The sequence below is a fragment of the Nesoenas mayeri genome (genome assembly GCF_963082525.1).
Source record: "Nesoenas mayeri genome assembly, chromosome: 1".
NCBI classification, from domain to species: domain Eukaryota; kingdom Metazoa; phylum Chordata; class Aves; order Columbiformes; family Columbidae; genus Nesoenas; species Nesoenas mayeri.
This window is the reverse complement of record NC_137541.1, coordinates 30,843,889-30,862,202: the sequence shown is the minus strand read 5'-3', so window position 1 is coordinate 30,862,202 and position 18,314 is coordinate 30,843,889. Positions and strand designations below refer to the sequence as shown.

The 18,314-nt window shown below is 37.2% G+C and overlaps 1 protein-coding gene across 7 annotated transcripts in view; it reads right to left on the bottom strand.

The window, feature by feature from the left end:
• Nucleotides 1-578: 578 nt before the first annotated feature.
• The window catches only part of NRCAM (neuronal cell adhesion molecule), a gene marked incomplete at both ends in the record, with an annotated part of 69,344 nt that continues 51,608 nt past the window's right edge, over nucleotides 579-18,314 (bottom strand). For 6 of the 7 annotated variants that reach the window (XM_080363554.1, XM_080363553.1, XM_080363555.1 and 3 more), the window contains 3 exons: nucleotides 579-816; nucleotides 10,519-10,597; nucleotides 13,760-13,891. In XM_080363554.1, the coding sequence (XP_080219680.1) occupies nucleotides 579-816; nucleotides 10,519-10,597; nucleotides 13,760-13,891 (449 nt within the window). Of the gene's footprint in view, nucleotides 817-1,404; nucleotides 1,439-10,518; nucleotides 10,598-13,759; nucleotides 13,892-18,314 lie in introns of those variants that run through there. The other variant, XM_080363558.1, reaches the window with a different exon arrangement.

Here is an 18,314-nt window from a genome sequence, read left to right as displayed (position 1 = left end):
GCAAATGCAAGTGTCATACTTAAATCATTTAGCAATTATATACTGTACATACTGTTCCTAACTGTCTTGCAAAAAGACATATGATAGCTAGACATTAAGTCACCAATTTCACAACAATGTCCACAAAGACATTGAAGTTCTATATAATACTACTATAACACTCCGACAATGAAAACGGAATTCATACCCAGGGATTCAGCTGAGGACTGCATAACAAATTGTCAAACCATGTTTTCCTAGTGTACACAAGATTATCCGTGAATTGTGTAGCATTTTTTTTCCCATGCATTATACTGTATTTTCAACAGGAAACAAAATTACAAGCCGTTGTTACTGTTTGTGTCAGTTCCTTTTAAAAAAAGTAAAAATAGCCAAGTTTCGAACAAAATTTGAATTTTGTATTTTGATACATACCACTTAACGTGTCATTATGCTGTATAACTGTATTGACCTGCATATTCTCATAGCATAAACATCTTGTGGTGAGGAGCTCCGTTACCTGCATGTTCATAGTATGAGATGGAGGACGTACAAGTGCTTTAAACAAACTGAAGACACAAGGGGACTGAGTTCTGTGGTTACACAAACGAATTCATGGCATTTACAGGAGAAGGAGCCTCAGAGCTTTCATTTCCTTCTGCAGGTTCTTTCTCTTTTTTACCACTATATTGTCCAATAAAGGAGCCATCCTCATTGAACTGACCATTTACACCTTCTCCATAATCAACTAAACTATCATCACTGTCTTCTTTTTTCACAGTTCTGTCTGAAGGTGTCCGGCTTCCCTTTTTTAGAGGTTTATGGTCCTCTGCATCACTGGAGACACAAACAAACAAACAAAAGGAATTAACCGACGTATTATATATAAAGACAAATCTCAGCCATGCATGCAGAGTTTACAAAAAGCAAGTGTGCAGCCCTAGAACCCTTTAGTAAACCCACATCACATTGTAGAGACAAATCAATATGATGCAGTTGACATGAATACATGGTGTAGGAATGGTTTAAACAGAGAATGTCTTCAGTGGAAGGAGGTGGGGCTTGTGGTTTCTTTTCCCCCCGCATCGTGCATGACTTTTCAATTATAAGACCTGTGCCCTTGACTTGGAAGCAATTTAGATGCAACTGCAAGCATTAAAAAGTGGGTTTAAAGTTACCAAAAAAAAATTTATTTGTTCTCCAAAGTAGCGAGCTTATGATGTGCTGTGAAGTTAGTCTGTTAAACTTCTTAATTTCTTTGGCTCCTTGAACATGAATGAAGAATGAACTTGGTTAAATGAAATATACTGATTTTCTTTACTAGTATAAAGAAAATAAAAGTGCTGCATTTCAAATACTTTGTTACATAATGCAGGCCAGACTTGCAATTTTCAGCCTTACCTTTCAAGAGACCTACATATTCCATTAAAAGGGTGCGGAAGAAACAAATGAAAATAGCCTAAGAAGAGAAGCAAAGTCCATATCCTGATAGTGATCAGTATTTTATCAATAATTAGTTGCTCTTAAAATTGTGAAACATTTACTGTATAGAGGTAAAAGCAACAATTCAGCTTACAGCAGTTAAGAGCATGTTTAGTTTTTTTTTTCATTACTTATCAGATCAACCTCCTTATCCTAATCCATAACTGAGAACGTATTCTGACAATGATGGTGATGATGGAGGACAACACAAAAAGGGAAGAGGAAGGGTGGAGAGATCCCTGCAGCAAAACATTGTGGTCGTTCTCTGGTCAGCGGGAAAGCTGCAGCAGAACCAGACTCCCCAAAGGAACGTGCAGCTGTGCTGAGCTTGTCTTGCATGAAACAGATGTAGCTCAGGTCTTTTCAGAATCCTTTACTCTGTACTTCAGCTTCACGATGAAGATTCCTGCAGCAGCTCTAGAGCATTTCTAATTAAAAACCACTATTGCCAGCTGCACTTTTTGGGTGCATAGAGAGTACAAGAGCGTAAGTGATTTTTGATTTTTTATTTAAAGACACCCAGCTTACGGAAAATATAAAGAAACGTGTACAGAACATCAAGGAAATAAAAATATATTTACAATATCCACAATATTAGGCTAAACATATACTCAGCAAATTATTTTAACTATGTAATTCCTAGAAACAAATACCTTTGTTCTTCCAATAACTGTATTTTCTACTTTTTTTTCTAATGAGTATCTTTGAACACCCAGAGAAACCATATATTTGTATACAGCACATTCAAGGTCACACAAATTATATTGTTAACTAATAAATGCCCCGTTGAGACACACTTCACCATTGCCAGAAAACCATTATGCCAATTTTCCATCAAGCTGCTTCTTCCCATCTCAGCATCTTTTTTTTTGGCTTTGGAAGGCTCCAAGTGTTCACATTCTAAAAGGAATACACCTCTAATATGCATATACTTACAGAGAAAGCATACCTGAGGTTTTATTCTTCTATACATATACAAGAAAGAAGTGGTATAAATATCTATCATTAATGTGCAATAAAACCTTCATGTTTAAAATACACAAAGGCAAAGACTCTAAACTTGACTGTATCAATCTTGACTTCAAGTTATTGCTGTATACATGGCATGAGGATAAATATCATATAATTTTTCTTCTGTGCTCAGTGATATTGCAAACATACAGGCAAGTACCATTGAAAAGAATGCTACTCCAAAATGTCGAGCATCCAGCAGCAAAGTGCAAATGTTTGTAACACTGCAAACACAAGCAGATTACGAAGACATCGCTGAAGACAGTTCATTTTGAAGGACCCTATATTTGAAAGGTTGAAGATAGAATTGAGTATTTAAAAGTCACATGCAATGCAGTTTTTCCATTGCTCTCATCAGAGGGCACTAAAGTCATTAAAACAGACCAGTCACGTCAACTGAAGACCAAATCCTCACTTTGAAATAGTCTCCGGTCCTACTGCCAGACCACAGGGGTTAACGCTTTCTGGGTAACACCATTTAGTAAAGAACACTGCGCATATGGTTTGCTGTTTAATTTTAGGTGGATGACTTCATAATTGCTTACACTTTAATATGTAGGAGTGAAAATAAATTTGCATTTGTACCATATTCCAATTGGTCAAGAAACTCTGCACAAATATTCTAAAGTGTGACCCTATCCCGTATAATTCACTAGGCTCGAATTACAGTACATAAATAATACACCATCCCTGTATTAAAAAATCCACATTTTTGTGTTTAATTCAACATAAAGCTCATTTTTCATTTATAGATAAACCTGGGTAAGGGAACTTCTGCTCTTAAGGATTTTTGCATTGGCATTTTTGCAAACAAAGTTTATTTATAAGCCAAACAATAAAGAAATACTTACACAGTTGGTTGCATTGTGTCTGTGATTTTTCTATATTTTAGTAATGACGCAGATTCTACTGTCTGTATAATTAAAAACAAACAGACAAACCCGCAAATTCACCCAGGAGTGCACCTGCACAGGCGTGGGCATTGGTGTAAGAGCACGGCTACAGCAGATGCAAAAATTGAATTGGAAACTGGGGATTCCCTCCCTTTTTGCACTACACAAGTCCAGAAAGAAGTTCTGCCAATACTCTGGCAGTGGAAAAAGATGTGGGATAATCCAGGGTGCTTTCCACTCCTTGTTCAGGAAAAGGAAAAATATGCCATGGTACCATTTATTCTTTATCAAACTGGATTATGACTCTTGTATGAGATGAACAGAATGTCTTGGGTGGAAGGGAAAGAAACTGAGGAATAAAACCACCAAAACAGCAAGCAGGAGAGGGATAAAAAAACTGAAGACATCGGTGTTTTGGACAGCACTTTAGTACCCGTGGGGGTGCAAAACAGAGAAGGGAGCCTGGTGCTCTGAGGAAATGAATGCATTTTCTGTTTGCTGCCAAGAAGCAAACGACAAAAGCTGCTGAATTGCATTATGAATATGGATGCCCAAAGAGCTATAGAACACTTTAGGTTGTAGACTATATAACACTGTATTGCAAAAACTTGTTAAAGCCATAAATTTTGATACAGTATCTGCAAGATTTGCTAATCTTGCTTATGATTGTTCACAAAACTATTCCAAAATGTGACCAGGATGGGTCATAATTTCAGTTTTTGTTTGTTTTCCTTGCTGATTTTTATGCTTACCTAGTGTAATATTGTGAAATAAAGAATAAAATGCAAATTGGCTTAACTTAAATTAGAGAGGAAAACTGAAGAAGTTTTTCCAAAAGTGTCATGTATACAGAGCATACAATTAACAGTGAGACAAGAAGTTCTGTGAGGGAACAAAACAAGAAGTGGGTATGAATTCTATATTTAGTTCAGACAGCCATGGAAGTTAAGAGTAGTGATACTTTTACTATTCGCTGTCTTACAAATAAAGTCTATACTTGTAGCTTTTTAATGATGAAAGTTTATCAATGAAGACTGATATGTACCAGTTATTTTGGTAAGTAGTGGTATGTACCATACACATTTCTTGCCCTTTTAGTAAGAGCAGTATTTAATATTAAAGCATACCCTAAAAGCATGATTTAAATATTTTTCATAAACAATTGCTAATATATTAATACATTTCTTTTTCTTCTTAGTTAAATGAAAAACATATCAAACTTTCAGATAATGATTAAGATATATAAGAATGACGGAGGTGACAATAACATGCGTAAGTGCGAAGTAAAAACTTGCTTTTTAAAAAAAATCAAAACCTTCCATTTCACAAGCTCATCAGTTATTGAAAGAAATATGTACCTTGAAATGTCCTTTCTTCTTTCAACTTTTCCATTTTTCTTCCTTAGATATGGGCACATGCAGCAACCAGTCAGAATGGGGCAGACAGTTTTACGATGCCTCTGCAGTCCAGCAGGCAACTAGTTCCCGCTAAACTTTGCCACATTCATGGACATGCAAAAAGACTCAATATATGGTTAGCAATATACTACTTTTCCTTATAACACAACTGTCAGATGAAAGGCAACATAAAACAAAATGGGTAAAGCACTCTGGGCTATTGGATGCAGAAAGATGATGCAGAAGATGAGAACTGCTTGCAGTAAATTCCTTTTTCTGTGTCTTCAGGTCAACGGCCCAGAAATGTTTAAGTATAAGGAATCACGTAAAGCCGCAGAAGTACCATACACTGTGGCTTCCCTGCACCATCCAGGAGAATCTTGGCCCCAATACCTACTGGAATTCTGCTCATGCTCCTAAATTGCTAGGACTGTGCAGATGCAAAAAGCTTTCCCTGTACACTTATGCACCTGTATCAATCCAGACTTCAAAACATTTTGCTGTTTCTAATCTAGCTAAGACATAAGCACATCTACATTAGTTTTCTGAGTAGTTTTTCTTTAGCATCTCTCTAATACTCAGTACTCAATCCTGGCAGAAGCTGGAAAAAATGGGAGATTAAGCTCTGGCTTTAAATGGCAATGGGTTGAAAAAATAGTTGTTAGTCAAAGAACCTGACTTACTACTTGTGAAAATTTTAAAGAAAAATCTGCTTGAGAGACATTCCATCAAAACTTTGCACCTTTGCTGTTTCTGGTGGAAAATTATACAAAGGGAAATCAAAGCACTGATTTAAAAAGTAGTGACACAGATGTTCAAGAACTAAAATAAGAACTATCAAAGAAAGCACGTGTGTCAATGAGGACACCATAAGAGCACTGCCAAATTCATTCAGACTATTCAGAGACAAAATTCTTCAGGCAGAGTCCAGTAACTTCACCTCTTCTGCTAGAAGGGACTAAGTTTAGAATTATGGTGCTGAGCCACAAATCATTGTTAAGTCCCCCTGGAAGCACACTTGAGGTGCAATAAAACTTGAATAACTACAAGAGAAAAAAAATACTATTGTAGTTGTTACAGACTATATCCTCATCATTAATCAACCCAGAACAAGAAGGAAGAGTAATATACTATCTAGCAATCTCAGAACTCTCCACCAATCATTTCCAGAAAGTTTCTCATAGCGTATCCAAGAATTTCCAGGAAAAATAATGTGTTAAAATTTTGAAGAGGCAAAATAATCCAACTAAATGTGCAGACATCCTGCATAACATCACTAGCAGTCCTGCTGCTGTAATTGCCTTGTCCTTTTTGATCTTCCTAAGAACATTCTGCAGACTGCAAGGAGATGTCAGGCTTTCTGACTTCCCGTGACATTAACTAAGAAGTGCATGCTTGCAGTCTCTCCCTACTCATGAATCCGCAGGTCTGTAGATGACATAACTTCTTAATTTCTCTTCATTTAGGGTCCAGGACGGAAATTTAGGCTGCTTTATATGTCTATACTGACCTGAACAGGGGTTCTAGGTAGTCTTTAAATATAAACAACCACACATTTGTGATACTTCTTGTATTTCTTGCAGTTTCTTGGTGTAAGCACTGACTGTCCACAATTTACCGTCTCAGTCTTCTACAACTCAGGAAACCACTGGGACTGTAGTGCAATCCGTTTGCCACAGAGGTACAATTTCCCCTTATTGTGTAAAGGTGCAGGTCTGTCTCCAGTCACAGGAACCTTGTGTACCCCATCATTATGTGGGTCCTGAACCACCTCTGTTTCCTAAAGTGTTATTTCCTTCATTAGATTGATATGGCAGGAAAATCCAGTGTTGGCAGGTTGTGCAGAAAGTACTCCCTTAAATGATGTTGAAGAGTGCAAAACACTGAGCAAGCCCAAGACACCCCAAGAATACAGGGAAGCTTGGAAATTGAATGTGACAAAAACCTCCCCTAAAATTGAGAGCTATGACTTCTCTAGAAGATCTCAATTAGTAATTAAGATGTATGTAATTTAATAATTTACATGTTATTTTGAAACAACTAATTTTCTAAGCACTAGGCTTACTTGTTCAGAATTATTGAAGTCTATTCAGTATAAATTTCCAAGTCTTTTACCGTTCCCACTTCCTGAGAAAGGCGGAAGCAAGTTTATGTTCTCAGAAAGTTCCTCTTGATGGTCTGATGTCTCTGTGGAAGTCAGATGTCCTTTCAAACTTGGCATGAAATGATTGTGAGACCTTATACTTTCCCTTCCCTCCTTTAAACTTCGGAGGAGAACGGAAGGAGCTCAGACACTTGTGAGGATAAGAAAGCGAAGAGCTTCCAACAGAGCTCCTTTTTTTCAGCTGACGTAAGGAGTGTTTGTGTTCTGAGAAATCCTTCATGATCTGAACCAAGGATTCACCAAACAGCTTGCCACCCGTGTATGGTAAAGACATCAGTTTACATTTCAGATCTAGCAATGAGGTCCAAGGACGTAGCCATATAGCTCTCCAGGCTACCGTGAGGCATGCCATATTTTTAATGGTGAGTCTCAGAGAATCCTCAGCTGCATCGTGGATAAAATTAGCTGCAATTTTACACAGCCTGCGTTTCCTCTGCACGGCACCAGATGGGACCCATTTCTTTTGGAATCTGGCTTGTTCTTCCTCCAACCATATTAGTAACGCTCTAGAAGCGTAAGTGCAGTAGATAGCTACTCCAAGCTGGGCAGCAACTAGCTTGAAAGATCTTTTAATTGCTTCCTCAACCTTTCTATCGGTAGGATCTTTAGGGAGAGCATCTTTATTAGCAGGCACTGATAGTATGGAATCACCAGTAACCAATGCCCTGTCTACCTGAGGCAAGGTCCCCCACAAAGCAGCTTTATCCCCTGGGAGAGGATAGAGCTTACGTAGGACTGCTGGGGCTTCATGCTTTGCTTCAGGATTACCCCAAATCCTACAGACAAGGTCCTCCACTGATGAATGGACAGGAAGTGCATTATCTACCTCACCTTCTTCAGAGTGGATAGGCAGTTCTTCTGAAGCACATTCAGATTTGGGATATTTTAGCATCAGCGCTCTCTTTATGTGCTTGAACAGATAATTCTGATTTGCCATGTCAAACTTACGGAGAGGATCTGGTCCTTCTTGGTCTTCTGTAGGGGATTCAGATGACATCTCCCCACCTCCAATGGATGAGTCCACCTCAAACGCCTTGTCAGCCTCAGATTTTTCCTTCCCAGAAGCTGTTCGATCTTTTGAACTGTCCATATGATCAGACTCAAAAGTTTGGAAAGAGCTCCCAGTTGCTTCTAGAGGAGCCACTGGAACTTCTGTAACTGGCACCCTGGGATACTTTTCTGGATGAGACCTTGTCTGTGCCACAGAAGTTATACTTTGTCTGGCTGCTGCCAAAGCATCCTTTAAGACAGTAGCTAGCTCAGGCAAAATTACAGATTTCATTAATGAATTCTTTTCAGATTCAGAGAAGTGAGCAGTAGAAGGTCTTACCTTCCTGTGGCAGGAGCCCTGACTGTCCTCTGAATCTGAGCTGCAGTCTGGGGTCTGGCTGAACCAGTGCTGGAGAGAAGAATGCTGCCTTGCCAGTGAGCCACGAACTGAGTTGCAGTTGAGGGGTTGCTGGAGAGGGGACGGTTGTCCTGCCTGAGAATCTGAGCCCTCCTCCGACCCCGTTATCTGTTGCTCAGAAGCACGATGTCTAGAGCCATGCCTGTGCTTCCATCCATCTGACCCCTTTTCCTCTCGGCAGAGGGAAGCAGAGACAGAACTAACCCTTGTAAGCTCTGCAAACTGTCTAGCCCTCCTCCTGGTGTAGGAGGTCTCTGATCTGGTGCTGGAGTATTGATCCCCTGACCTTCTGAAGAAGTTGGATCTGTCAGATCTCACAGACTTTGCTTTGGTAAAGTCAGGGTCTGCTTCAGGAGAATTGGCACAGCTACCTTTTCTTTTCTTTTCCTTGTCCCGTTTCTTTCCTGTCCAAGCAGACATGGACCTGAAGTGATGAAAAAAGTTCTAAATACTCGAATTCCTAGTTCTTTCAAAAATTACTTTTTTTTTTTTTCTTTTTCAATGGAAACCCTATACCCTTTTTTTTTTCCTCATCATGACCAGTGCCATGTGAGGCAGACAAACTGGGAACTGAGTGACTGCAGTGATGCTGGGCTGCAGAGAAGGTGCCAAGATATCTTCTGTAATCTGACTGGTTGCTGCTGCTGCCCTGTCTCTAAGGAAAAAAGAGGAAAGCCCAATATAGACTAATTACACAGAAATACATTTTAGAAAGGAGTTTTTGCATGGTAAATGGGATAAGCTCTTTCATGTGAACAAGTCTGAAAGCTTGGCATGCATCTGTCCATATTCCCCAGACGTGAGGTGGATGAATGCACTACAAAATAATTTAACAAAGCACTAGATGATTCTATAGATTAACTCAAGACATTTAAATATGGAGACACAAATTCAAATCTTGCTAAAGGTTACACATGAAAGCTGACTTGAGTAGTTTTATTCTAGGCATGGGAAAACACATATTGAGGTCACATCATTTGTATGATTATGTACAAAGGTCAGTTTCTGCTGCTGAAAGTTCCAAGTATTGACAAACAGAGGAGCAATAAATGAGAACACAAACTGGACTGCCTAGAAAAACTTATACAGTACTTATTTACATCTGCTTCCAAACATTGCTTCACACTTTTATCAGTTGAATTTAATTAATCCATATACACTTAATGCTGTAAAAAAATACTATGCTGAACTCACTAACCTAAGAACAGAATATTATATTGGTTTTAAATCCAGGAAGAATAAACAGAAACTGCTCTTTGGCATTCAGAACTGTAAATCTATTCCAGTCAGATCAAGAAGCTATGGCAACAGAGTGGATCCTTGAAAAAATGTCTTTTTCTATGTATGACTGTAAACGTCACTTCTTTAAAATAATAAAAGGCTTTTACAATGGTTTTGACACAGGAAGGCACCACCTATGTAAAACATATAGGTACTGACATATTTAGAAAATAATACTGTTTTCTGTACTAATCAAAACCCAACAAATACAATGCTGCTTATTTAATAAGCTATCATCGTAATTGTTATATGAACAGACTTGCCAAGGCATGCTTTTCATCATGCCAGAAGATTCAGCTAGACTACATTTTCAATAAGGAAGAGAGATAGGAAAAGGAGGTGTGCTGCACGCTTTGAAGCTGCTTGCTATCGTCTTGTACTGAAATACGTGAAAGGAAAATTTGTTTTTTCTTGTAGGATATTCCTTCACCTCTGTGTCCAACATCACTTGCTTGTTATTGAATTAGGTGTTAGTACTGGCAGCCATTTTAAAATGCATTTCTTTTCCAGCTGATGTAACACCAGATTGTCTTTGTCAGGCTCCAATTAGAAACGTATTTTCAAAAACCATAATGCTAAATGTGCCCTAACTGAAAGGACGTTGTACCTGGTATTTTACCTTTCTGAAAGACGGATTCATAAACAAAGATTCTTCACTATGAGATAATTGTGTTTGAATCCAGATTTCATCTTGCATTAGTGAATGGGTTATTCTAAGCTTGGATGTTTAATTTTTTTTTCTAATGGTGCTGTTCAAATGCTACCTATAATTCTACACAACACTGGATAAAGAATCTTTGTCAACTGGGAAAAAAAGTTAGTTTAGAATTAATAAGTATGATATTATATGCAGTACGTATGTGATACGAGCAGTGAACATGACAAACCACATCAGTTGCTCACCTGTATTCACCAAATGTCCCATCATCTTCCTTCATAGGTTGTATTTCTGGATCAGCATGTGCATCCTCCTTTTCCTTCACTAAAATATTGGAAATAGCAATTTTTAGCACTAAACTGCAAGATGAGAAACTTTAAGCCCTAAATTTCTCAAACTGATCACATTGGCAGGAGTTTGGTTTGAGTAAAAATCATTTTTTGAACGGAGGCCTTAGGCTGCTAAGTTTCTTTTCTTTTGTAGGAAAAGATCATTAGTTACAGAATTTAATTTTCATTCAAGTACAAAATACCATATGCCATTCTGCATTAGTAAAAGTTTTTCTTCCTTTCATTTCTAGCACTGAAGAGAAAGGGGTTTTTTTTTAAATCTTACTAAAACACTTTCTTAACTTACATTACTAATAGAGCTATTTACTGAAATGTGAATAATTTAGTTTTATTTATCCATGCTCCATTTTCCTCTTGATATTCCTTTCAACTGACTGATAAAACTGAATCAGAATCACTTTAGTTCACTGTCAGTTTGTACACTTTATGCTTTCATTTCCAGGGAATTTGAATTAGTATTTCAAGAATTATTAATATTGGAAAAATAGGTATGGTCTGTTCATTTCTTCTTTTCTATAACATGATCAAAAGCAAAACAAAACCACCCACACCACAATGTAAATTTATCCTTGTTATAGGTTTAGTCATCATTCACTGTTGGAAATAAATTCATGCATGTAACTTGTCCCTATAAAAAAAAGCCTATGTAGCACTGTGGCGTTTGACACAGAAACCCACTAGCACGTGAGATAACAGATGTTTATAGAAGACATATATTCCTATAAGTTAGGATGGTTGACAGAGTGAAATAAAATACTGACTTCTAGAATTATCTTCATGGTTCTTCCCTTTACATTTTCATTTCTCTTTTTCTGGCGCCTACTTAAACCTTTCTCTTGTTTAGCAGACACAGTTATATAATCCAATATACAACCTCTTATCTTTTACTCTGGTAATTTCCACACTTAATTTGTACATCATTAATTTTATGCTGGTATTTAAGACGATATGAATCATTCCTGACAGTATTTTCTAAGTCTATAATTACAACAATGCGTAACACCTTGAAATGCATTTGGCTGCTATAATTTCATACAGAAATAATTTATTACTTTTTCAAACCACAGGCAATCTCAAGAGGACATGCTAAAATTATGACAAAAAAGAGTTAATAAATTCATGCTTTGCATTTGTCACTATCTGTGGAACAGTAAATTTCCAATGACACAAGAAATACAATTATAATAGCTCTAGAGTCACTTCTGTAAACATACTGAATCTGTAAATCTTGTATACAGCCAACGTCTACCATATCTACTCAATGGATAGCATTTTTATACATGTTTGTGTGTATATGTGTATGCATATGTGCATTAAAAAAATAATACCTTACTTCTATTACAGTAATGCTGCAGAAGCAGGGAAAGAAGGGCATAGCAGGGATGCCCACAAAGTAATGACAGCTTTAGCATCCAGTTGCCTTCTACGCTTTTACACAAAGTGTGTTTTATTCCCTCCTAGATGGTGGGTTACTCCGAATCTTCCCTCTTCTTTTCAGTTTCCTCACTTCACTTGTTTCATCCTTCTAATTTTCCTTCTCTTTTCTCAGTTCTCTCCACTAAGAGTCACTGTTCCTATATCCGCTGTAATCTCATTTCTCTTTAAAAAATCCAAATACTAAGAAAAAGCCTAAGATGATATCTTCAGCCTGTCATTCAGCTCGCATATAACACTGCGTTCCTTAATCATGTCTTTTCTTCATGGGCACAGGTGTTTGAGACAGAAGCTGCTCTTTCTTCATTTTTGCTGTCACTACCAATCTTTTCTGTTTCCATAAAACAATTTAATAGTTAGACTGGGCAGAGTAGGAACCTTGTACTTACTAAGGTGATTTCATCTACTTAGAGATTATGCTGAGTTCAGTTGTAAAAGATTTGCCTATGAATAAGAAAAGTTTGAAAAGTTCACTGATGCTAGTTTTCAGAAGTGTGCTGGTCACAAGAGGGAGAAATCAAAACATTCTTTTTTCTACTTTTGTAAGTGCAGTCATCTTTTTCAAGTCCAAAGGAACAATATGAACCTAAAGAAGTTTGAGCTGACTTTAAATAAGCATTCTGGTGTCTGGATATTTATATAATTTCCAAACCTTTGGAGTCTATAATACAGGACAGAATTTTTTCCTGAAATCAAGATTTTACTTGAAACCTAGCAATTGTACTTTCTGTTGTAGCTAGGAGAGAAAAAAGAAATCAAATTATCCTTCGATGCCCAGTTAAAGTCCATTCATATCCACTCATACCTCACAGCTGCTCTGGGATCCTATTGGGCCGCGCTTCTGTTCTAGGCAAACTGGTTGCCACTATCCTTTCCAAGACAGCTTTAGTCTATAGACCTACTCCATAATGCAAATATAAGACTGGGGAAAGACATATATAAGACACATATACACATGCATACACACACATATGCCTTTTATAATAAGTACACCTAGAGGAATCAGAGTTTTGGTAGAAGATAGTATGTTGCATAGTTCTAATTTTAATTACAAATTATAAAATATACCATTCCTAGGCCTAATACTAAAAAAGAAAAAGCCTAAAAAAGAAAAGCTCTTATGAAGAAAAACTTGTAGAAGAAAAAACAGCCTAACTGAAGGACAAAAACTTCTAATTTGGCTGGAAGAATACAGAGGCTGAAGATAAGAGAGATTCTGAGAAGGAGGGTAATGTATTTGAAACAAAATAATGTATGAAGGGTTTTGTCCTTTGAAATGCATTCCCTTTGAAATGCATTAAAGTAACACAGCAGCTGTGATCTTGTATACGTTTCCACACTTTCTGACCAATTAAATACTAACTCAGCTCATTTTAGTGGATAAAATCTATCTGCATTACACTTCAGAAAGTGGGGTAGGAGGACCAGGTATCTCAAACAAAGCTCAAATCTCTCTGGACTGCTAGTGTGGTAATACAACCCTCCAGGAACAAAGGAGATATTTTTCTTACACTTAAGTGGATTGAGGTTTTCTACTAACAGGCAGATTGCTGCTGACAAGCCTACCAAATGATAATATTGATTCACCATATATACAATGTAAATGTAAACCAGCTGCTAATGTTATTTCTCCAGTAAACCTGAAATCTGTCTTAATGGATTACAGACAGATGATTTTTACTCTCACCGTTACATATCATACCTGGATATTTGCCACCTTTATTCCTCCTTATGAAGCAAACAATCAGTAAAATCAAGATCAGAAGAGCAACAGCACACATAAGACCAATGAACCATCCTTGAGTAGCGATGTCTACCTGCCGACTTGCCATTGCTAGAGAACAAAAGAAGAAAAATGAGATGTTTTGCTGCATTAAAATGCTATGCTAATTCAAGTGAATAATAGCCAATATACATTGTTCATTAATTAAGGAACAATATTCACTGTAAAAATTAGTATTAAGAAAATCAATGATACTATATTTCATGAATATTTTCATTATTTAAAATGTTTCCAAGTACATGTGCATAGAACATACTTTTGAGTAGATAAGATTCTGCCAACATTTAAGCTTAGCAACTACTTCAAAAAACCTGTGCACATACTATGTTGCTTTTCAAAAACCTCAAAAATATTCTCAACCATTTTACATTAAGCTACTGAAATGAAATCACAAATTATAATTCACAGAAAGATGTCAATTACATTCTCAAAATGAATAAAATGCCAATACTCATTACCTAATGCACTCCGATTAGTCTGAAATGGGGAAACAGATGGGTCATTCAAGACCCTAATGTTCAATTTCAACTAAAAATCAACAATGACCCATCCTTTAAAGCCTTATTAAGCATCATGTTTTCTTCTTCTCCTCAAACCTTTACCTCATCCTACAATTTATCCTGCTTGCCATGATTTAGCATTAGTGAGGACTTAACACAATGCAATTGGGAAGCCTTTCCTTGGCACTTTATCTTTCCAAATGCTGACTCGAGCTGGAGGATAATGTAAATGATAAGCAAACTACACAGGAAACAACACAGTCACTGATAAGGACAGGAATTATCCATGCAGTCTGGGGGTCAGATCCCTCCTACTGCTCTCCAACACAGTAGGAGGATTTTCTTGGTGAAGCTTATTTTCTCCTCCCGTTTGGAAACACGCTACAGGCAACTGGCCTTAGGATTTGCTGCTGGGAGAAAGTGGGAAGGGTGAGAGGAGCTAGGAATGTGTGCTACAGACAGAAGACATGAAGTGGAGGAATATGGACATCCATCCAAACCTATCTTGTTCATCCTGCACCTTCTCCAGCCCCAAAACTCAAGAGTCTGAAACTCTAGAAGGAGTTGCCCAGTAGACCTCACTCTGTTTGGGAAGCAGAGACAAAGATCACCTTCCCATATGAATAAGGAAAGTCACATGCACAACACTTCCCATACGTAACTCATATGGCATTTTGGCTCAGCATTTGCTGTTTTTTTCTGGATTCATGAGATAAGGTTTTGGATTACTCACAGCCAGTAAGTTACCTAGGATTTTAATAATGCTCTCAGCTCAGCAGACACTTCACACTACGACAAGTTTATACTTCAGACCTTCAGTTAGTCTCTTTGTTTGGATGCTGTGAGTGCATCAGCTCTCGTGGCACAACAAGTTTCATGCATTTCTGCCAGGGAAGGTCCGCAGAGTTGCTTCCAGAGAAGTGGAGGACACAATGCACTAATAGCTTCACACACAGAAATATGAAAGTCCCAGAGCCCCATAAAGATTTCCATCTCTTCATAGAGAAGATATGTCTATATAGGAAGGCTCATAAGAACACATCAGAGAGGTTCTGTTTCAATGGAACATTGACTTTTCTATTCACAATTCCAGGAGATACGGCATAAACTCTTCTCCTTACAAAACACACTGGATGACAAGTGTCCTGTGCTGGTGCTGTCCTTTGAAGAACATCTGAGCCTTGCTGGGCAGACAGCTAGCTGACAAGGGACTGCACTGGAATGGCAGGCACACTAACAATAAAATGTAACAGTATTCAGTTACATGCCAGAATTCAAGCCCATGTCTCAATGTTATTTATCAGTTAAGCCAAAGGCTGAGACAGTGAGCTTGAAAGCATCAGCACTCAATGGTCAGATGTACCTCTGATGTCTGGGGACAGTATCTACCCTCCATTCCATATGGAAGACCAGTGTGTATTCCACTTTAGAAGTACTAGGCTAAAAAACCTCTAAATTTTGCTCCCTCTTTTTGGTTTTACTAGGCAAAGCTATGACTTGATTTTCATTTAAAAAGATCAATGAATAAATGTGCCTGGTTATTGTGGAGTTATGATTAGATTTCTCAGCCATTGCTTAAAATTATGCTTTCTGTCATTTTAGAAAATGACTGTTTCTTCTGTGCACACCAATTTAAACTATTTTTGCATAAAAAATTCTACACGTTATATAGATATAAGTAACTTTTCTCTATAGATTATATTTATACTTTATACACCATAAATAAATATATAAATATAAATATATATGTGGCAGTCTTCAAAAGCAAAATCACAAAAGAAATCTTCCTCTGAATTATAAATCAAACTAAAACAAATTTTTGTTTCCACATCAAGATTATAATTATTTTGACTTTTGCACATATGCATTTAAAATAAGGCATTAAAGGTTGTATAATAAAAACTGTATCACAATGCAGAAGCACATTTAACATTCAAATGTAGTAAGGGATAGCATCAAGCAAAACAACGCATGCATAAAAATATGTGAGATAGATGGGGGAGAGTAAAGATAAAAACTTACTTATGCAGTTTCCTGTATTCTTTAACTTATTGCATATCCACTAAGAAAGGGTTTCTAAATCTCAGTGCAACTTTAAAAATGGCACATTTCTTGCTTACACAAAGCAAATTATCTGCTTCAGGCAGAAACACATTCACTCTTGGTGCACTTCTAGTGCAGGAATCAATGCAATACATTGTAATGGTATGTTCAAAAAGATAAACATGCACCCTATGAAGATGCTCTATAGCAGGGGTGTCAAACTCATCTTCACTGGGGGCCACATCAGCCTCACAGTTGCCTTCAAAGGGGCGAATGTAATTTTAGGACTGTATAAATGTAACTACTGATGTGCCTCCCCAGAGAAAATTAGTTTGACACCTCTGCTATAGAGGAATGCTTGTCAAAGAAAACAATGTGGCAAGCGCCTCATATATGAAATATCGCACTTTCAATCCTAGTTAAAGCCTTATTGCATATTCCAATATTTTTCTCTTTGTCCACTTCATTTTTCGCACTGTTCAAAAGCTTTGATCGAAGCTGAAGACAGTGGGACGCAACATTTTTCTGTAAGAAATAGGGTATGTGTACAATTTAATGCTGGACACTGAACCTTTCCTTTATCTAGAAGCAGAAAAGGGTGCCTTAAAATTCTCTTCTTCCTTAACTACTCAAGGACATGAGCCAAGGTGACTGGGTATGTGCACAATTCCTTATCTACTGGCTCAGTATTTTTGTGCAGAATGACGCTTTTAGGAAGGTTTCCATTCAGCTTGTTTTGAATTACATTCTAGTCTTGATGCTTGCATTACTGCTGCTTTAGGCTTTGGATGTGTATTCGCATAAAATTTTACATATCTGCTTTTATACTACTAGCTGTCTCTGGCATAAATAACCTCTGTGTTTAGCCTGCGCATATTTGCTTGGCACTGTTATTCAGCACCACATTTTCAAAGCTTTCCTGCAACATGATGAACTGTGAACAGAAATGGAAGAAAACAAAGCAAAAAATTATGATTTTAGAAAGCGCTCACTTTCAAACAGGCATATTCAATATTTACTTTGTTGTCTGACAATTGTTACATATTGTTCAAGCATATTTTAATATTTAGACTACTTTCTTAAATCATAACATTCTGGAGTTGGTGAGGCTACTGCCAAATAACTGTGCACTGACCAAAATGCTTGGAATGAGCAGAAGTGGCTAGTAAATACACAATAAATAATAACAGCTGACCAAGAACATGCTGTGATGGCAATGACATATTCAGCATAAGACCAAAAAACTTTCCATAAAGCCGTTTCTCTGAGTTAAATGAACAAGCATTAGAGATTTGCTGATGAAGAAATATGACTGAACATAAGGAACGCAACAGCCTCACTGATTCACAGGATATAGTTGTGACATCAAAATCTATACGACACCAGCATATGACAGGAAAATAAATATTTACAAGTAGGAATCTAACACTGGTATAAATAGATATTACATAAGACATCAAATTGAATCTGCACTTCTGATTATGCAAACATTTAAGTTTTTGTATTAAAACTGATTGTATACAGACTGTTAGCTCTAAAAGAATGTACTTGGCTCTACTAAAATACACATTATATAAATATAGCCATCTAATTATATTAATTAGAAATAAATGAAACAGGTCATCTTCAGTGCACAGCACACAGATGGAGTGTGAGCAGTGAGTATCTTGCTCCTAATATAAACAGACAAGGAGAGTGAACTGAAAGGATGGAAACATTCATAATCTACATAATAAATGTGCTAGCATAATTGAGGAGTTTATAAAACAATTCAACATTGCTCTAAAAGAAGAACATGCACGGATGCTAGCTACAACATCTCTTAGCTAGAAGCAGTTTAACTTTTCAGCACTCGATCTAGCAGGATTCTGACTAGGAGACAGAAGTGGTACGTGTGCCTCACCTGGACCTGTCTCAAACACATCCTCTGA